This window comes from Lepeophtheirus salmonis, chromosome 8 (assembly GCF_016086655.4).
Source record: "Lepeophtheirus salmonis chromosome 8, UVic_Lsal_1.4, whole genome shotgun sequence".
In the NCBI taxonomy this organism is placed as follows: Eukaryota; Metazoa; Arthropoda; class Copepoda; order Siphonostomatoida; family Caligidae; genus Lepeophtheirus; species Lepeophtheirus salmonis.
Window position 1 is genome coordinate 26714287 of NC_052138.2, and position 22814 is coordinate 26737100.

General features: G+C 29.8%; 1 protein-coding gene across 2 annotated transcripts in view; it reads left to right on the forward strand.

The window, feature by feature from the left end:
- LOC121123130 (lachesin) overlaps window positions 1-22814 on the forward strand; it is a 207032-nt gene that overhangs the window by 157391 nt on the left and 26827 nt on the right. For both annotated transcript variants that reach the window (XM_040718244.2, XM_071890669.1), the window contains exon 9: window positions 15689-15938. In XM_040718244.2, coding sequence (XP_040574178.1) covers window positions 15689-15938 — 250 coding nt within the window. The remainder of the gene's footprint in view (window positions 1-15688; window positions 15939-22814) is intronic.

The following is a 22814-nucleotide window of genomic DNA, read 5'->3' on the forward strand; positions in this document are numbered from 1 at the left end:
TACACAATTATGTAGCTTTGAAACGATGAGAGCTTTGGCAATGAATTGAGGAAAATGTATTTGCTCGGCTTCCTTATTTAACTTAAAATATTAAATTTTTTTGAAAAAAAAATTAATATTTTTTTTCTGATTTATTTTCATAAATTACCAAATAAAATTATCTTGAAGTATTGCCACAAAAGGGCATTCAAGAAATGTTGAAAACTATATTTTAAAATAAAGGCAGGTTAAACTCTTGTAAAACTACTGGTATTAATGCTGAAATGCTCTCAGTCATAATCTTTCGATCAAGACAACTACCAAATTATGATATACATGTCAGTCGTTGGTGATATTTGACAGACGAAAAAATCCCCCAAAACAGTTATAAAAACATTATTGGATCTTCCTTCCTCCCTTTCAATTAGACAATGTTGAATTGTATACCATTACTGATACCTAGACGTAAATTGTATCCTATTTTTGAATTTTTGAAAAATAATTTTCAACTTTTAAAATGTTCCAAAATGCACAACCTGGTTAGAGAAGTCATTTTTTTATGTTGCAACTAAACAAACCGTTTAATCCAGGCTCGACTGTACACCGTAAAACACAACAACAATTGTCATTTGCATATATCATTGGTTCAAAAGGCAATTAATGAGGATATTATTATAGTTATTAACTATAATTAAGGTCTTTCAGTAAAAACGATCATTAATTTAAAGGATGTAATTGAATATTTTAATTGCTATGTATGTATTCAAATACAAATGTAATTAGTTCCGAATTATTTTTAATTATTATTATATTTATTTTTATGTAACTGAGGCACATTGACGTCTCATTAAGTTTGAAGGGACGTCATTATATAGCATACACTTTTTAATAGGCTCATGTTTTGACTCACGTTGTTATCTCGAAGTCTTTTCAGGGCCATAATTATTGTTTATATATGAACGATTATTGACCAAGGGGCGTTCACAAACTTTGTGGCTCCTTAGAGGAGCAAAAGATAAGGCTGAAAATCAAGTCTTTCCTCGTTAGAGGGGAGGGGGTAACTTCAAAGAATGTAGACCTGAATAATATGCCAAGCGTGTACGAAAAATTCACCGTACTCTTTTAATTTCAAGACAAGTACATTCTCGTGGAAAGTTCATCCACAAGAATGCATCTTAGTGTAAAAGATCAACTATAATGTACTATTAAATTCTACTTATTAACACAAAAATTTAATCATTGAATAATATAATCATATATTCCTTATTTAAGTCAGAACTTAAACTCAACAAAATACTGCATTTAACACTTTAACACTGATTTCCCTAAATTTAATATCGATATATTACTATTTTAATTATAAATCCTTGTGAAGATGTCTCAAATTATCTATATTTGATATTTTTTTAATAACTTTGGATCTTGTCAAGCTTATTATTCAACGCATTCCTTTTACCATCTCTAATAATTATATTATGTTTTTTTTATTTGAACTTGTCTCGGATGAACTTTCCCTGGCATGAAGTAACTTTGGGAAGAACATACCTTGGTGCAAAAAATGAAAGGTGAATTTCCCTGTAATTTATGCCAAGATGGCATAAATGACATCTAGGGCTAAAAAGAAAAAAAAAAAGATAGAAAAAAGGATTGATCTTCTTCTTTTTCAAGAAAAAAAATCATTTTTGTTTGAAAAATGTATTTTAGAAATAAAAGTAATTTTTGTTGACAAAAATTCATTTTAAAAATAAATTGAAGCTTTATTTCTTTGAGAAAAAAAACCTTTAGTTGATAAACATAGTAAGATTTTTTTTAACCTTTATTTATACAGAAAATAATTCATATAACTAAACTAAAAACATTAGCATCTAAAATCAATAAAATAGAAACATAAAATATATATTAATAGCAAATTTGCATTTTAAACCAACAACTAGCTCGGTTTTTTTTTTTTGTTTTTTTTTGTTTTGGTTCTTTTTTTGCTCTTTCTAAAAAGTTTGAGTATCTTCGCAAAGTCCGAAAATGTCTTGATGCGTTTGATGAATGATATCCAATGATATCAGAGGCCTAGTCCCAAGTACCCTCGATCGCCCTAAGTATCTTCAACCCAAACGCTCCATATCTTGCTATCGTAACAATTAAAATAACACGAATATCCTCCGCAACCACGGATTCTCCCACAGTTTGGTAACTCTTTACATTTAATAAAGCATTCTCCATCGACCTAGATTTAGGAGTACTTTCTTTCTTGATTTATGACATGCCGATTAGAATTACCGCCGTTATTATATTAACTTTATTGTCCTCCTGGTTTAAACTAATAAATGATCTCAGAATAGCTAATCATGGACATTCCAAAAAAGTATGTCTAATAGTATTGAATAATTTACCACAATCTTTACATGGAGTGCTGAAAAACAAAATTCCTATGGCTATCAACATTGTGTAGCTTGGCATGTCTAATGAGAGGAGATTTAAACTTCCTTGTAAAAAAAAAAAAGAGTGAACACAAATATCTTGTATTGTTAGCTGATTTTTTTGTTAGTCCCTCCCATTCCAAAGACACAGGATCACATAAATTCTTAAAGAAAGGTTTTTGTGGTGTTAGCTGATTTTTTTGTAAGTTCCTCCCATTCAATAAACACAGGATCACGTAAATTCTTAAGGAAAGGTTTCTTTCCAAGATTCTTATGAATTATATCCACAGTCATTCCATAATCGTAAGTGGGAGTCACTTTCCAAAGAACCGTTTGTGCTGCAGCAAGCATAGAGGAAAAGTCGTCGATATATTCATTTTATAAGATCCGTTACAAGTATAACATATTCATAGTATGGACTTGATGTTATCATATATCTCCACTCCATGTTGGGCTTCTTCGTTATATCAACAAAAACTTTCGAATAAATTCTTTTGATTTTGTTCACAAAAGATTTGAGCCCACCACCTAATTGATTTCTTGGTCTCTTTAAAGCCGAAATGTAATTCCGAAGAAAAAGATTATCTAACCAAAAAATTGCCTCCAATATGGCATCCTCCACCAATATTAGTAAAGAGATAGCCTTATACAAAACATTTGGAATAACAAAAGTGTTATAATGATCTATTCTTTTTTAAAGGTTAAAATTACGCCAGCCTTTGATAAAAATACTGAGTCTCGTTTTTAGTTACAGCCAATTTAATTATGAGGGACCAGAGCCCACCCATTTAATTTCTAAAACAGTTATCATTTCTTTGGTAGAACAATTTGAAATTTTCAAACCTTTTCCAAACATTATTTTAGTTCAAAACTTTTTTACAAAATATATTGTTGTTGTTTTTTTAATACAAGTAATAGATTCAAGGTTGCGTCGATCTATAAAATTTTTCTGACCAATTAATTTTTATATTAATTATAAATTATTCATGCAAACCCTTTTTCGAAACTAAAAGAAACTTCGAGTCCCTTCACTCACAAATCTAATCGGAAAAAGTATAGACAGAGTTATATTCTTTGTAAATAAGAAAAAGAAACATACCTTTTACGACTGCTCAAGGATCCTGTGAGTCCGCAACATCCTAAAGAACAAAATTAAAGAAGAACACGGGGTGGATGTGAGCATACTTAACAAGATGATCACTACCTCGAGTCAACATTCAACTCATTTAGAATATACTTTTTTACTAAGCTTAGTTTACGCTGATAAATGTAAAGAGAGAGGCTTTTCTATAGGCTTTGAAGCTTTTATTGAACGAAGTAATACATTGATGAGGAGTTTGACATCAGAGGGTCAAGGAAAATTCTTTGCTAATGCTGTTGTTTGACTTTTTCTTTCTTTGAATAACAATATATTGTTTGATGTTCTGGATTCAACATCATATATTTTTTTTTGACTAAAAAGTAAAACAATTTCTTTGACTATTCACCTCTCCCTACCTAAAAATAGATCCCTAAATGAACAAAAGAAAAACAGTTACCAAAATAACAATAAAAAAAATAATAATATTTATAATGGGACTAATAATAGAAACAGAAGACTGGGAGGAGGTTTGATTGAAATATTGGAGAGTTTGTCCATTAATATTGCTCATATTGTTCCATTGTTGCTTTTTATTATTTATGGTTTTGTATATATGTATATGTGGTTCTTTGTGAACCACGGAAAAACAAATGTTTGGATGGAGAAAAGAAATAAAATGGAAAAATAATGAAGAATGGTTGTTCCATCATCATCATCATGGAGTAGTTCTTGGTCATTTATTTTCTTCTTTAAGCTCTATATATGTTCTTATGTAGAATAGACTGTCCCATTTTCCGGTTCAAAAGTTTTCCTTCTCCTCTTTTCTGCTGAGGACAATTAGACAGGGTTCTAAGGGCTAGATAAAAGTATCTAAGACTATTTTTAGTGAGATGAAGTTTAAATTAGGAAACAATAAAAATTTTATGTCAAAATTGAGCATTTTCAATCCCAGGGTAGTCCATAAAAATCTGCACACTTAATTATTCAATAACTAATAAAGGAGGAGTGATTGAAATTAATTCGTATTCCAATACATTAAGGAATAAACAAATACTCACAAAACAAACCAAAGCTGAGCTCTACAGCTTACGAACAAGTCTAGAAAAAGACATTTGAACGTGATTGATGAATTTCCATTTGCGCGCAATCCATGATAGTCTCCAGGAACATCTTCTACAATGTCATCAAGACTGAAAAGTTGGAGAGGAAGAAGGACCTGTCCCCTCAAGTCCATGAGGGCCCATGCAAGAGATATCAGGGTTTCACACCAGACTGCTATCAAAAAAGTGAACAGAAAGAGACTTGTGAGGGTGGAAAGAGCAAGGAAAGAAATCCATCTCCTCCGTTGCAAGACTCTTTTGAATGGGTCTGTTGAGTACTTTGAACTCTTTTTTGACTCCCATACAGACCTGATGTCCAACCCATGAGCTACACACTTTTGGGTACATGTCGAGGAGAAGGCCTGTAGTGTTAGTTCTCCAAACATGGAGGCCTTCAAAGCCACTGTCAGTCAGTACTGGAACGCCATGACAGAGGACTACACCTGCAGTGGGTGCCAGGCTTTCATTGGCATTAATGATTATGAGAGTTCAGACACATATCTATTTAGAGTATTAATTGTGTTGAAATTATATTATTAATTAATTATATCTTGTTAAAGTTTAAAATTCAAATAGTTCAGATTTTATTGGACCACCCGGTACACTCCGAATTTTGATGCTCTCAGACAAAAGTTGTACTTTTTGTATTTTTTTGTTGTATATGGTTTATTATTACCATGATCTACATCTTATTTTTAATAATTTAAGGGCCCTAAGACGTGCTGAATGATTTGAGGTTTCCCTGTTGTATCGAGCAGAACATAGTAAAGTTTAAACATAGTTCATGTGGTATTTATTAAATAAAAATATTATGTTTGATGAAACAAAGATTCGCTCAAATCATTGATCATATCTCATCATATTTTTTACTGACAAATGGAATTCTAAAAATATAAAAAGTACAACTTTTGAAACATAGTAAAAAAAAAGTTCATCTGTGGTATGAGTTTGGATGTTACAAAAAAAAGAATTTTTGAAATAACTTCATAGTTATATTAATAAAATTTTGCTGGTGTTTTGCATTTAGTATTGAGTTTGTATACAGAATGCATTCATTGTATATAGTGATCCCTGATGTATATTTATACTAAATTTCGATCTAAGAAATAACATATGTAGACATATTAATAAAGTCTCGTAGGCATTTTCCATGCAACATCGAGCCTGTATACAGTGCCACACTATATAGTGCACCCAGATGTATATCATACACCAATAAAGTATAAAGAAAAAAGAGAGTATAATATAGAAAATCAAATTAATGTAATCTCGCAGGCATTTAGTTCAACTCATTTAATAAATTAAAAATAAAAAAACAAGGGAAAAACTATACAGAAAATTTTAAAAAATGCATGTGACTTTAAATGAGGTTTAGGAACGACTCCTTCATTGCTCCTCAAATCATGTTTAACAAAATTTTCTCAAGCTGTTATTATTCTTCTTTTATTTTTGAGGAAATAAGTATTGTGTAACTACGTGTGAGTGTTCTCACGATAAACGGAAAGTAACACCGAGGATTTGTTGGGGCGTTATTTTCAATATTTTTAAAGGTAAATTTGTCTGTTTGTCGAACTTGTGAAAATGTCAGGTACTCATCTTAGTAGTATAGTATGTGGAATTGTAAAAGATACCTAAAGATGGTGAAATTGGATACAAAAATCTCATTTTTGTTAACATTAAAAGGTCTTTATAAGCCACCAAAAATAGTCAGAGAGGCTTCAAACTTTCACATGTCAGTTTTTTGATTGCAGAAAAAGGTATTTGTCCAAGATAATAAAAATAATCCAGAGCTTTAGAAAAACAGATTTTAATTTGAGCCTTTAAATATCCTATACATAAAAAAAAAGCTGTTTTGCTCATCCAGAGTTGATGTTGAGAGAGAAATAGAGCAAACTTTAAATTCAACGTGTTTATGTATTTATGTCTTTCTTTTGACAAAAGATAAAGACATTTTCTATGTAAAAGAACTACATATTATATCGCTATACATATTTCATAATGTATTCCATACAGGTATCATTTATCATTTCAGAACCTGTTATCTCTTATTGGATATAATTCTCCCCCCTAACGTTTCTTCAGAAAGAGAAATAATGGGTAATTTTTGAAGTAGTATTACCAGCCTATGTACCATGTATATGAAAAAGAAATATAATGTCCCTTAGTGCTAGTTGTAGTAATATCCTTTTTTTTTTCTTTTTTTTGTAATAGTAATTCTGAAACCAAAATATCAATATTGTATTTTGATACTTTCTCTGTAAAAATCTTGGTAACCCTCCGATAGGAAACATCCTTTTAATAATTTGATTATTGAAAAGAAACCCCCAAAAATAAAACGTATTACATTATATGTGAAACAGTTGGTTTAAATTTGTAATATTTTATAACAACAACAATACATTTTTCATCTTTTTTTGTATGCAACATTCAGTACTATATGCAAATTTCTGACGATTAAATTTGATAATGCCATATGTCTGAAAATGTGATTAGTGTTTATGGTTCTGATACTGTAACAACCAAATTACGTGAAATTTTAGTTTTGTCGATTCCGTTTCGGCAATTTTGATGCACAAGATGCAAACACTTTTTAAAGCAATTTGTCAAACATGTGTATAAAATAATGGAAATCGTTAAGTCTGACCATTATGGAAGCCTTATTTTGATTCCCAACCAGATAAACATTGATGAAAAAAGAAGTAAAAAGTAAGGGATTTCTTAAGGATTTTTTTTTGCTACAGGTATATTTGTTTGACCACCCTTAAAATTCCTAAGATGCCTTTCCAGCAAATAATTTTTTTTAAATAAAATCGTATTTTATAGCAATAAATGAAATCTAAACCCTTCCTTCATTCACAGCAAACAAGCATCCTACAGACGCTCCTGTAAATAAATTTTCATTATCCTTTTAAAAAAGTTAGTTATAGTCCAAAAAGTATCACAATTGTAAAATATTTTTTCCAAGTACTTCCTACAATTGTTACTAATAGATTTTATTATTAGGAGTATCGAATCCCTCATTAAATAGTAATCAGATACATAGGTATTGTACATGTAATTACTCACTAATTGTAGGGTGTTTTTAGCTATGACTAATTTATTTGATTAATATACCAGTGAGTATGTAGGGCAGTGTAGAAAAAACAACATCCATTCTATTATAATTTTTCTTGTTCATCTCTAATGGTTTTATATCATGCAATCCAGATAGCTGCACCAAGTATACTGGTAGTATGTACATATGTATTTAATATCTGATAACACTTCGGAAATGACGTATAAATGTTGCCTGTAATCATAAATTTAATATTTATATTTTTCACAAAATCTGGATTAGAAATAATTAAATTCACAAACTAATAATTATAATCAAATTGTATCAACAAATTAATGTAATTGGTTCTCTTAGAGGCATTACAAATTGTAATATGTAAATTAATAAAAATGCATCGTCACAATATAAGAAAGATGGAATGCGTTTTTTTACTGATTAAAGTCTGAATTATCAACATTCGCATCTTTGACAAATAATTTTTTTTCAATTCCATCGAAAAAGCCTGGAGATTGATTCTTTGAGAGTCACCTCAAATTGCAATACGTAGAGAGTAAAAATTCACTGTCACAATAAAAGAATTATATTATCAATATATTTTACTTTAAAGACCGAATTGGAGCCAAATCAAGTCCTATAAATAAAATGAAGATTGAAAAGTATACGTTAATAACATTCCTTGAGTATCTTGAATCATCCTAGAAATTGGAATACAAAGCCAAATATTTTTTATATTAAAAATATGTTCATGGAATAACTACTATATGTGGCTGTCAACACAAAATATTTCGTTTATTTTACGAAAAGAAGTCTTAATTAGCAATACTTGTATATTTTGACGAATAAATATAGTTCATTTCTATTGATTAAGTAAACTGATTGATTCTTAGGGAAACACTGTTAATTGCACTACTTAAAATAACAAAAAATATCGTCACAGCAGTAAAGGTGGGTTACCATATTTATCAAGCCTGTACACACCATTTATTTCAAAGAATTTGCATACTATAATCTTCAAGCCTAAACAATTCTCCCTGCAGAATAAATAGACTCTGGGGACTCAAAAGGTTTCTGTTTTATTGGAGTAAAAGGCAATGATAAATTAAATTTTGGAAGCATGAAAACTATTAAAGTGTCACAATATTATCTCCCCCAAATAGGACACATTTTAAACACCCGGAACCTCTTTATTTTGAAAGGGATAATTGTAAAGGTTTGAAAATTATGTTATCCAAAGTCCAAATAAATAAATTGTCCAATGGTCCGATCATAAAGTATAACTACACGCATTAAATGTTAAATGTGGTAACCCATTTTTAATTTTTTCAACAATGACTAGAAGAAAAATATTCATAGACTAGGGTTTTTGTACGACGAAAAAGAGACTAAGTCCCTGTTTCGTATTTTATTTTCTTGTCCAAATAAAGACGATGGATTCTATTTGATAGGACATAATATTGCCTGCAAATTAAAACTCAAATATCAAATGAAGGCTTCAAACTATAGTTAACATTTAAATACAAAGCCTAATTGACTTTTGTTTTACTATTGTTCAAGATTGTTTTTGTGTTCACTTACGACATATATGGAATGAATAAAGATTGCGTTTGATAACTAACACATATGAAATAGCTGAATAATTGTTTTTAATGAATATTTTGCATATTGAATGCTCATTTATGTAAGATGTGAAAGATTGTACAATTGCATTTTTTTAATAAAAATCCTTGAAATATCATAATACGACTATCAAAAAGAAGTTATAAAAATGAAAAAAATTATATATACAGGGTGCAGTAGGAAATTTTTCAGAAAATCCATAATTCTAAAAAAAGGTACAAGCACACTCAAAATGCTCTTTATTGCATCATGCAGCCTTCCCTCCAATAATAAACAGAAAAAATGCCTAAAATCACACTTTCAACAAAAGAACGAGACTTGTATATTTTTTTGTATTTCTTGTATAGTCCACCTCAAAACTTTTTTGTCGTCAGACGCTACGACGCCCATATTTACGATCTAAACAGCGTGATAATTTGTTTTGAACATCCCTTTAGCCACATCAAGTGATTCTGCAACACATTGTAGTCATTTTGTTTAATGGCTTGCCTCAAAGTGGAAATCTTCTTTCACAAATTTTTTACTGTCCACAAGATTAGACAGCTCTTGGCTTTCTGATTGCTGTGGATTTTTTTAGCATCTGATTTTATAGAACTTTAATAATGGGTAATAAAAGCTAACAGTTTTTTACATCATTGAGATTTTATAAAACGGCTAGGAAAAATTACAGTCCCCACTCTGTAATAATAAAACTTTAGCATCCATTTAATTGAAATAACTTTGAATGCATATTATTTAAATAAATCTGCGATATAATGATGATTTATAAAAAATCCATTGAAAAAATAATTTTCTAAAAAAAATGTTTTTTTGTAAATATTATGATGATTTTTTATTTCTTTTTTCGTAGTTGAAACATGTGTTTCAAATCAAAATATATGCATACAGTTATGGGATGTACAAGTTGCAATTTTGTACAATTTGTAACTTGTACAAGTAGATTGTGAAAGTTTAACCCAAAAATGATAAAAAACTTTTTAATCAAATAATTCCTATGATTAGTAAATATCCCTAAAATGAGTGGGTCACAAACTGTGGTAAGTGTGATTAATGGCAGAAGGGCCACAGGGTTCAAGTTTTTCTCCAATTAGGAAAAACTTTTAGGACGGCAAAAGTTATAGGGGTGTGAAATTTGAAATGGAAAATGTTATAAAAAGAAGGTAATTTAAGAGAACCTTTGATTTTTTTTTATCTTCTAAAGAAATACATTCAAATTAAAAAAAAAAAAAATTAAAAGTGGAAAAGTATTCTGAAAGGGACACCAAATCGAAAGACGGAGAGTAACCATGAAGGTTTGCTCGGGAACTATAAGTATGAGTCCTTTTTGGATTGGGAGTAGAATTGAGGACTAACATCATCGAAGGAGTTCCTCCTTATGTCCTTGCTAGATACGGAGTGGATTTTTTTCCTTCAGCTCACGACAGCTAGCAGCTGATTTAATGAAACTTAATGACAGCTAAACTACTATCCTCCCTTACATTTTTCAAATTGTCTGGAATATCACACTCACTTTCGATTTCTTTTCTTTTTAACAAACCCGCAGGATATATTTTATGCATAGTGATGTAAATCGTGTATATTTTCTAGTTGGCCCGAATTATTATTTATCTCCTGAATAGTGAACTTCCTTTTCTACAATATTCAATTATAATCATAACCTGATTGAACGTTCGTGTGTGCTCATACAAGACGGAAGTAACTTTAAGGAATTGTTACAGATTTATAATTGTAAGTCCTTGTTGGAATCAGAGTAGAATTTGAGATCCTTGTTGATTTCCCCATCTCCCTCCTCCCTCGTCACAGCTGATTTTAGTTGATCTAATGAAACGTCATGACAGCTAAACTGCTCTCCTCCAAAACATTCTTCAAATTGTTAGTGTTACAATAATCATTTTCGTTTTCTCAATCAAATAACATACATAAAATACACACGATTTTCATCAACATTTATGGATTGCTAGTTACCTCTTTTAGCAGATATAAAGTCTATCAAACTTATCAACAAATAATTTTTTTGTTGATTTACACTTAAAATAATTAAGTCAACCTTCACATTCCTAGTAATTAACATTCAAATAGCTATATCGGCAGATGCAAGACATACACATTCATTAATTGAATTAATAAAAGAAGTGAGTATAAAATTTATGACAAACGTATGAACAGATTCTTACAGCGAATAGCTCAAGTACAGTATAAGTTAACATAGGCATTTTGACATCTATAATCCTTTTTTTAACCTCTAGAATATAAAATAAATTTAAAATGATTTACATAATAAATAATTAGTGAAAAAACTTGAAGCTATCTATCCATTTAATAAAACAAAAAATATTTTCTATTAAAGGTATAGGTTTGAATATAAAGTAGAGAAATATTGATTGTCTTATCTTGTGAAAAGACACTCTTAAAATGGTCAAAATTATAATTCTTTAGTCAGTAGGATTCATAAAATTCCCAATCATCTTCTCCAGATCAACTAGAATGGGCATTTCTTTAGATTTATAGTTGTAGATTAGCCAAAGAATTTTAGCAAGTGTTGTCTCCAAAGGGTAGGACGAGCCAGTCTAAGAGAATTTCTCGACATACTTTTCTGAGTTGAGATTATTGACCGTTTTTATAATCAAATTCACTTTTTTACAATAGTAGAAAAATCGTAATGAACTTCTACTTTAGTCTTACAAAAGAAGCTGAGAATATTTTCTTTATTTTAATTGTGGATATATATATCCGAACCATTTGGGTAGCCAATTTGTGAAGGGGTTGGCATGAATGATTTCAGGAGATATTTCTTGTAAAATATCACCGAGATTTCTCGGTTGTCGCTTCACTAATCCTGCAGGTGCCGTTTTTATTTTTCTTCGAATTAATATGTATATTTGATTTTCTTAGATTGAATGTTTTTTATATATAAAAGGCAAAATTGACATTTTGACAGCTCGATTTACACTGATGAATCTAAGTACACATAATATTATTAAAATTACTCTATTTAACCTAAATAATTGTCTTCGAAGCACATTAAGTTCCCGATAACAGGATCTTCACGAGCGCAGTGTCAATAAAGCTAAGTCGTTAATTACCTTCTTTTTAACAACTAACATTTTTTAATTACAGAATTGTTAATCCAAAATTGTGGGAACAATCAAAAATAATTGTCAAAAACAAATTTGACAATAAGAATGAGCCCCGATTTAAAACCCGCCCCAGTAGTGGGACCCTCTTAACAATCGCTCATTAATTGATAATTGACCAAATTTCCAATAGTACATCCCTAGTAGAAATTACAACTTGTACAATACATTTGTAAAGGGTTACGACAACATACAATTGTGTGAAGTAAATTAAAAAGTTTGAATGTTCTCATAAGGGAAAAAGTTATCTTTGTTTTTTTGGCATTCTTTTTTCTACACTACAGATAAATTATAACAAAAAAAACATTCATTCATATTTGACTCTCTCAAACACATGACATATTCACACACATGATATTCAAAAACTATCTGCAAAATCTCTGACATAGAATAGTGTGTATAGTTTGAATAGTATTCTTATATATAAATATATATGGGGGGGGGGGACTACAAAGTTTTCAGGCAAAAGTACAAAAAAAAAAAAACTTTTCTAAGAATCTCGAATAGATGTACAAACTTTACGAAACAAAAAGTCGGAGAAATAGTAAAGAAAAAAGCACCGATATATATTAGGGTGACTCTGATTGTGCGCGTCAATTATAAATGTTTTATTTTTCATTCTTCCCCCTTCTCAATCTGAACTATAATAGTGAAAATATATTACACTGCAAAAAAATTAAAATTTGAGCAAGCCTCAGACGTCGGGCCCGTTTGGCTCTAAAACTTTTTTCTATCATTTCACATTTATTAACATTTGCGTACGTCTTTATTTTGGAACACAAATGAAACGTAGAATAAACACAAATGGGCATTCCGTAGACCGTAAACCTTCGCCTATGGTAATATTTTCTAAAGGAAATGTCATTTTTGATCTATGCTGAAGTAAAAAAAAATTGAGATGTTGAGCTGAATGAAATGTAATATCTATTACAAACATACTTGAATACGCGTTATATATGTATATTTATTGTGCGCCACAAAGAGATTATTTCAGTTTCGTATCTCCATTTGTTCAAAGCTTCATTGTCCATATTACGCTTTTGACCTTTTGTATGACATTGACCTTAAATTAGGACCATAAACTTTTAAGAAACGTTAAGAAGCAATGGCAAGCATTTAATATTAATTAATCCAAGTGAGTTATAGATCCTTCCTTTTGTCCATACTTTACAAACTTATTAGTGCTTAATTTGTATTTAAGTACATTTTTTGTTAGTAATTCTTTGGAAATAAACATTTTAAACGAAGCCCGTAGTTAAAAATGAGGTAATTTTGTAATATTTAAACAATTAGAATTGAAAATTTGTGATAATAATTGTTGTGATTAAAATTTGTTGTAAAACAATTGTTAGGAAGACCAATCTTTGCTGAAATTTGTAGTTTGATATTTAAAAAATATATAAAGCACAATATAACATAACGGCTGAAAATTATAAGACTTGACACATAGATGGCGCTACATTATTTTTTTTACTAGATTTTTAGTTTGTAGCAACCTTAAAAAAAGCTATTAAAATTTCATCAAAATTTGTTCTTTAGCTTGTGAGTAATTGTGCTAAGTGGTACGCTACTTTTGTTATTTCCAGAACAATGGAAGGGTCATTAAGGCAATGAGGTATAGTTTTAATTAGCCCATTGCTCCACCAAAAATCGACCGGATAATTATTTGACGGAACCCAATTTTAAACGAAACAAAACGCTTGTTTTCATAAGCCTGTGACTTTTCAGCCCATATGTTATTCGGACCCTACTATACTTTCATAGGTTATTGTATATACGATAAAGAAAAATGAGTCTTTTGGGAAAGGAACACCGCTATCTTTACTTCAGGTATCTAGAAGTTTCCATGGGATGAGAAATGTAAAAGTAAAAGATGGATTTTTAGAGCCACCCTACTATATATGTTATTTCGTTATATGTAATCGACATACAAAACAAATAACTTGATATTTATTTTGACGTTTGAACAATAATAAAGCCCATTAATTGATAATAAATAACACTATTGGATGTATAAATAAGATACCCACCACATACCAAAGCACTAGGTAATGGTATAAATGCATACATTGTGAATGCTTTAATTGATTCTTATTTGTTTTAGTGTTCTATTTTTACGAAAGGTTTTTATTCAAGTACAAAAATGATTCACTCCTCTCTGTATCCAACGCAAGCTGAGGCTCTGTTATATTTTTCCGTCCATCCGTTCTTTTCTGTAAAACTTCCATTATGGTGCTCATATTAGCCCCAATATTGCTATGTTTAATGAACGTTTCCCTATCATCCCCCTGGTTTCCAACGCCTAAACTTATAATCAGGTTTAGGGATTGAGAATGAAATCAGAGGCTCTTTAATGGATTCCGATTATTTTGGAATTTTTGAAGCAATCTTTGAACGGCGTTCATTTCTTAGTTTCTTTTCATATTGATTTTAAAGGCACCCAGAATCACAACTAAAAACAAATTCTGAAACAATCTCACATTATCAATTCTTATACAAATCCTAGGGTTCTAGACTTCTAGATATCTTTTTAATTTCTTATAAAAATATGTATAAATATAAAATCAAAAAGAAAATAATGAATGAAATCTAGAACGTATATTACATTATAAGGAACACATTTCCTACTTTAAACTTCAGGTAACTTCCCTCATTGAAGGATGTTATAATAATCTTCAACAACTGAAATGAGTTAACTAATAACTATATCATTTCAGTTGCTATATTTACCATCATAGACCAATAAGGAGGGTCCTAGGCTTGACAAGTAATTTTAGGACCAGACTGATGGGATTGATTGCAGTCTTTCTAGTTTTTTAGACGGATTCAACACTACTTATGAGGTACCACAAATCACGTCAGGCTATCAATTTTTTTCCTAGTGATGTATGCAATTTTACCTTTCCTTGCGGTTAAAAAAGTATTTAACTAAATTTGGACAAAAAAGGATCACATGACCGTTGTTTATCCACATGGTTTTTGCATTGGTTAAAAGATGTATTTTCTACAAAAGTATTTTACAAAAATGGCCGTGAATAACATGCCCTTTATTAAAACACAAAAAAAATCTTCTTCTTTTTCATTTAGGTCAGCGAAAAATAAGAAAGTAATCTTATAAATGTGCTTGATAAAAAAAAGTCAAAAATGATTTTTTTTAAAGTTTAAAAATTAAACAAACTATATAAAAATAATGAAATGTCCTTGATGATATCTTTGTTCCAAATTTGTATTTAATTAATTAGTCAATAAAGTTGCCGCCTTCCAAAATTATCATCTACTCATATTTTTTTTCTTTCTTATTCAAATAGAATGATGGATCTATTGACGCGATAACCGGAGGTGGAAGTGATTGGACAAACATCATTATTCCAGGAGATGACTCTAATCATAATGGGGGAAATGATCCAGGTTTTCACCACTCCAAACGCTTTCCAATCCCAGACATTGTACCTGGAACGGAGTATGAATGTCTCGTTCAGGCTCGTAATAAATACGGTTGGAGTGAAGCGTCTAGAATACATCAATTTTCGCCCACTTTAGCATCATCCTCTCAGTACTGTAAGTACAGCTGTAATAGTAACTAATTTAATAAGGAATATTGAATCTATAACGCCAACTAGGTTAATTTGCAGTCAGAGTTTTCCAATAATGTTTTTTTTCTGTCTAAATCGAGGATTTTTAAGTTTTGGCTGGAAATTGAGGAAATTTGGGTTTATTTAATATAGCTGACGAAGTTGTTTTTGCTGATATTGAACAAAATTGAACTATTTTTTCTTTTTAAAGTAAGTAAAATTTGATTTTCAGCACGTCAACATTCATGAAATCTTGAACAAAAATCAAGAAATGGAGAAAATCCCATTTTATATTTTTTCATAAATACTTACATCCCAATATTTCATATACATATTTGACTCAACTCATGGTATTGTAATCAAATATGTCGGATGATTTAAGATTCTTAAAAAAATTAGTAATCGTTTTATAACCTTTATTTGATTTTTAGATTTATATTGACCCTGACATGACCAACATGGTCAAGCTACGGAGCATCGTAAGGTTTGATTAGAACAATTTGTTGATAAAAATTGACTAACATTTTCCAATTAGTAAAAAAATAATTTACACTTCAATTTGAGAAAAATAATCCTTTTGTCGTGACGAGTCTCATTTGCAGTTTTTCAAAAAATAAAACATGAAGTTTAATCCTTTTTTCGATGAGGAAATATATGAAACTTCCACTTTTTACGTTGATTATATGTTTGTCATTGCATTCATACAGTTTTTTTAGCTAAGAAATTGTTAAAATAAATTCATTTTATGATTCCAAAACTCTTTTTTTTAATCTGATACACATGGTGTTATAGAGTGTTTTTATTTGACGTCATCAATGTTGATGTCGGTCAATTTGGGGGCATAAACAAACAAGTTTTATATCAATAAGGGCATTTGCCTATTTATAAATATCAAGGAACTTTTGGACGTGAAAATTGAACCAACTAATAAAAAGACTCAAACCTACATGCATATCGAAAATTATGGCTCTGTTGTCATGTTTTAATATATATCTGACCCTAGAATATACTAAAAATATGTTTATACATCGTTCTACACTAATATATCCAAATCATAGATAAGAATAAACTAGTATAATGTAAATCATATGCTTTTTTCTCTAATTATTTTACTTCTTTCATCCCCAATTGACGAAAAAATTCGTTCAAATTTACCTATTTCATAAAGATTTTCAGTACATATCACTTTGATGTAATTGTTTTTATACTAAAAGCCATTTCATGAAATTTAATCAATATGTCATGCAAATTTGTCAATTTTATGTATTAAAAATATCTATTTTGAGCCCCCAAAATGATGATGCAATTTAAGACGTCAGTAAAAATCCTCTATTTAAATAATTTTTAAGAGGAGAGCAACTGAGTTGTCGTTTAATTAAATACGCTACAAACAGGTATGAGAGAAAAAATAAAAACTCCGTTTAAAGCAAGGAAAGTTGAGTTGAAATTTCTCCTATGTCGATTCCTTAATTCTATTCGGAGTCTACCCAAGACTTACACTTATAACTCCCGAGCAACCCCTCATTTTTTATAAGCACAATCATCAGTTATTACTTTATCCTTAGATGCCCTGCCTTCAAGAATTAAATAATAATGACACCAGGCTTAAAAAATCAAATAAATACCGCCTTCAATTATTAAATTGAGAGGGGAAAAGTCTTTTTCTTTTTTTTTTTTTTTTTTTTTTTGTTATCATCATTTGCAAAAATGGCGTGTTTGGGTGAAATTAAGTCAAGGCTTATTTAAGGGGGAGAGGGGGTACGGAGTTTATTATTAAACATATGAAGTTGTCATACTGGTTTTTTTTTTCTAATTACGTATTAACTATATACTGTGTATACAAAAGATTAGAGTATGAAATTACGAGGGGAAAGAGAATCAAGCTTTGCACAACATTATTATTTGCAAAATTTATAATTATTATTAAAAAAATGATAAAGTACAACGTTAATACAAAATAGAGAGTGAAACAGGAAAAAAAAGGATTATGTTTCTACTAATTAAGTGATTCTCAAACAGTCAAGGCTTGAGCAGAAGCAAAGTTTTGTTAGAAAAATGACATCAACAAATGTGTCCTTTATAAAACTCATATAAAATGTTGAATAACACTCTGTCAAAAGTTCTCAAATTTTAAAGATTTGATGGATAATTAAATTGACATGATATCCCAGTGAGAGGATTTCAGGGCCTCGGATTAACCTTAATTGAATTACACCAGCATTAAAACCGCAATTTCTTCTCAAGTGCTACCATAATTTAGAAAATATATATTGAATGCAAGACATCCCTGCTTAAATAAAGCACATTTTGGATGTTTGTCTGTGGACACCTCATTTTTGGGTTTGCTCTTTTTGATTCTCGAAATAACAAGGTAGTAATGGGCATGGGTAGTAAAAACTCAGCATTTTATATTAAAAAAGATAAAGGTAGTCATGTTTATGTTATTTAAACAAAGGTCGTATGTCGTTTTCTCTGTTTGTGAAGTCCCATTATATCCTAGCAATACCAGGTACTCCTCCAAGTATATGACAAATGAAGCATTAAAAAGCGCCATTGCTAATTTTGTAGTGAAGATTTTATGCCACCGGTCATTTTGCTTATTGGAGATTAAGCCGCATGGAACATTTGCCGCAATTTTATTTTATAGTTTCGAACTTAACTATTGAATATTGTGTCTAGACCCATATAATTAATCTGATCAAGATACAAAATTGAAGTTCGAACATATAATATAAGGACATAAAAAGGCGGCGAATATGCCATGCCATGTCCAGGAGGTGAAATTACCAGAAGGGAAAATGTTTGCAGCAAAAGATACCTATAAACCACTAAATATATTAAAAAATATTTCAGTATCTGGGAAGTAACCGAGGGTAAAATAATTGAAGTACTTGGAGATCCTCAAATTTGCATAATTTAAAATACTGAGAACCACTTTACATAATGTACAAATAGCTAAATTAATGATGTGGTTTTTTTTTAAAGTTTTTTCCTTCACGACATACTTACTTATAGTAGGATAATTTACAAGTAGACTTCTTGACCAGCACTTCCTTAATCGTTAAAGCGGAAAAGATTAATTATAAGGGGTAAATGTTTCATTTCGGTTGATTTTACATATCAATGTACAATGTTGTAATTTGTAGCAGGGGAGTGAGTAAGTAGATAAAGAAGATATCATGTTGGACTGAAAGAAAAACATTGTATTATCTGATTACATGTTTATAAACCATAAATATCCGTAGTACTTTTATACTTTTTATGTATTTATATATAGAAATAGTCACAAACCTTGTTTTTGAGATATATAATACTAACTACCTACAAGTGAACAATTAGTTGTTTTTTTTTACAAAAAAATATATTAAAGAAAGAGGTCAGCCTATGACTTTTTTATTTATTTCAAGAAATATAAAGAAAAGGGGATATTTATCCCGAGAAAAGAACACAATGTATCCTTATGCAAGTAAAGGGCCCATTTTGGAGTCCCTCAAAGTTTGGCCTCTTACGAAGGATAATCGAACTATCTATCATAAATTATAGGTATGGACTTGAAAAGAGATCAAAAGAAAGCCATTTTATATTGAATTGAGAAAAATCTCATCACTGTGGATATTCAATTTTAATTATGGACACAAAATGAGTTAAAAAGAAATATGAGGAGACGAACTGAACTAAATAAAAATATTCAAAGACTCAAACTAGACAGAATGAAAATTATTAAAGACTGTACCTTTTTGTGCAGAGACTTGAAAATAAAAAAGTGACGTTATTTGTGGTATTAAAATCAGCGACCCCTTATGTGAAAAAATATACCATTATGACAAGGAATATATTTGAGCTAACAAGTGCGTTTTGCGACTTTGTTTTAAAGCTTTTGGCAAGAATAAAAAAGGAAAGAAGAGTCAAGACAGTCAAAATAATAGAGACAAATAGAGAACTTTTTGGTATCTTACCCTTGAATGTTTTTATTGAGTCAGTAAAAGTCCCTGAATATTTTTGTTTATTCATGTTCGAGTCTTTGAATATGTTTATGACTTCCAGTTTTAGTTTTTAAAAAATAAAAAACATTTTAAAGAGTACTTTTTTATACTTTGAAAACATTGAAATGACTTTCAACTCAACGTTGAGTCGAAAGTCTTAGCTTTAAAGTTCAAGTCTCGAGTCTTTGACTGTGTGATTAATTCGATTCTATAAAGAAAGAATTCGTTTCGCGAGTCCAAGTTATCAAGACTTGAGACTTTGATTTTGTAATCAAGTCGAGTCTTCAAAATAGGGACTTGCATCAAAGTCAAGTCGTAAGTCTTGATCCCCCCTCCCCCACATACACACTCTGTTATTATTACAAAAAACAGTACAATGATGAGGTTTCGAGTGAGTATCAATGCGTGAAAGGGAAATTGTTTCACAATCTTTTATTCATTTATTTGATTAAAAATACATAGTTTATTCTTTAGAAGGAAAGGGAAAAAAAGAAATAGTAAAAAATAAACTTACTTCGAAAGAGTTTTCTTCGTTTTCTATGTATATTTAATGTGGTCGGTTGTGCTCTATTTTGTAATTGAAGGAAACTAACGAGCCACGACTTGTTTTGCTGCTATTATAAAACATAAACTTTTATTATTATTGTAATTATCCAGTGTTTTTAGCCAAAAAAACTCGTATTTCCTTGAAGATTGAAGATGGTTTAATATATATTGTATAAATGTACTCATGTAGTTTATTTATATTTGATCAAATTAGTCAATGTTGTATTATAATTTATTTGGCAGTGCCAAAATACCCTGCATTTTTCAAAGGGTGAAAATGAGAAAACAATTTTTTACAGCAGAACTTGGATATGATTTCATGTGAAAGATAATTTGACTCCTTTAACCTTTAGTTACGTCCCTTTATATCGTAACGAGAATATTTCCCTGGTGGGTGTTTAGCCACTAGTTTTTGGATTTTCGGTGTGAGATCTTTATATATTTTTTCTTTAGTCATCCATGAAAGTTGCATTTTACAGATATACATAAAATTTTTAATTTAAAACTACTTTCCTAGAGAAAAAAAAGAACAATAAACTATTACAACGCACTCAAATACACGTTTGTAAAAAAATGAAAAAGCAACCATAAAATTCAGCAAAAATGTCTAAAATAACGAAATAACAAGCAAAATAAGATTTAGATCCAAAACTTTTCAACTATTTAAAATTCCAAATGATTTTACATCAAGTATATTGATGAGTTTGAAGAATGAAGCTTTATAAGACCTTCCACAAGCTTTCAAGCTGAGATGCAATCATCTGGATTTTAATTATAAGAGCGATTTAGAAGGCAGTTGTAGCTATGAGAATCCCTCTTAATTCCCCCACTTTTATAAGAGTCAACTTTGTCACTTTCTTCGCTATAAAAGCTTTCCAATTTGAAATTTTTTGATATGCAATTCTGGATTTTAATTATATTTGCTTTGGTTTCTTTCTTTTATAAGAGACTTTGCATTAACAATTTGAAATTTTTTATATAATTTTAACTAATTTGGTAAAACTTAAGTATGAACAGCACTTGTGTTAAAATTTTATCTAAGAAAAAGTCAGCGTCACATTATTTTTTTCTTAGAAATGTAATGGGAGGGAAACATATTTGTTTGAAGGAGATATATAAAAAAATTAGGGGTTACTTGTAAAAAAAAATGATTTAGAAAAAATCACTTAAGGTCGAACCGGGGAAAAAATTGGTCTATCACCAATTTCCCACACTATAGACATCCATTTCCAACCTTATTAGCTGCAATTAGTTAGCACTTTTATTAGGCCCGCTTTTGATTCGAGAAAAAAATCAATTTTAAAAATAACTTCTTCTTAAATAGGTAATAGAATAAAAATAGTAAAAAATTTATTTTCCAGACAAGAAATCATAAAAAAATTCTGGCTTTTAGAAGAAAAGTAAAAAAAAATTACTCTTTACTTATATTTGTCAAAGACCTACCTTACAATTAAACCTAACCTGCCCTACTTATATCTACCCAAATTGGGATTTGAGCCATGTGCAATAACTTTTGGATAGGATCGTGTAATAGTTCAAGCCAGCCCTGTAGCCACTTCAAAATTTAATTCAATTTTTTAGCAGTATAAAACTTTATTAGTTAGTAGTCCCTTTATCATCCGTGTAAATGTAAAATATTCTTTAATTCATATTTTCAGCTTATTTAACAAATATTATTTAGCAATTTCTAATTATTTTGTAGTGATGATGATTTTTTTTTTTTTACTTTAAGTACACCATGTGGTGCTTCTTAAGCAATGATTCCCAAACAGGGCTACCACGAGATGATCGAGGTAAAAAGGAAATGTCTTTTGAAACAACATCATAAAAAAGTTTAAATATCACAAAGCCAAATATTCGGCAAAAATTAGACAATTAAAAAAAGTACAATAAGGATCTCCATAGTGATGAAATAGTTGGGAATTACTGCTCTAAATGATTATAATTTACTTATAGAAATGGAGGATAAAAATTCGTCGACGAATACAAATATAATCTACATATAGCCAAGTTAGAGAAAAATCATTCAAGCTTTCTTTTGTGTTAACAGTCCACATGATGATTTTTTCCTACTTTAATTTTTAATGGCTCCCAAAGAACTATTCAGAATAAATTCTGGACTTACATCAACGATAATTATACGTCAAAGAAAGCAAATATAATCCAAACTCAATTTTGAGTGAAGTCATTCAATCTTGTTTTTGTGTTGATGGGCCACATTGTTATGTATTTAAAAATATTATATTATTATGATTTCTTGTTAATTTAATTTGAATTGCTTTTCAAAATCTTGAGCAAAATAAATTTTTGCTATAAATTAACAATAATTATTC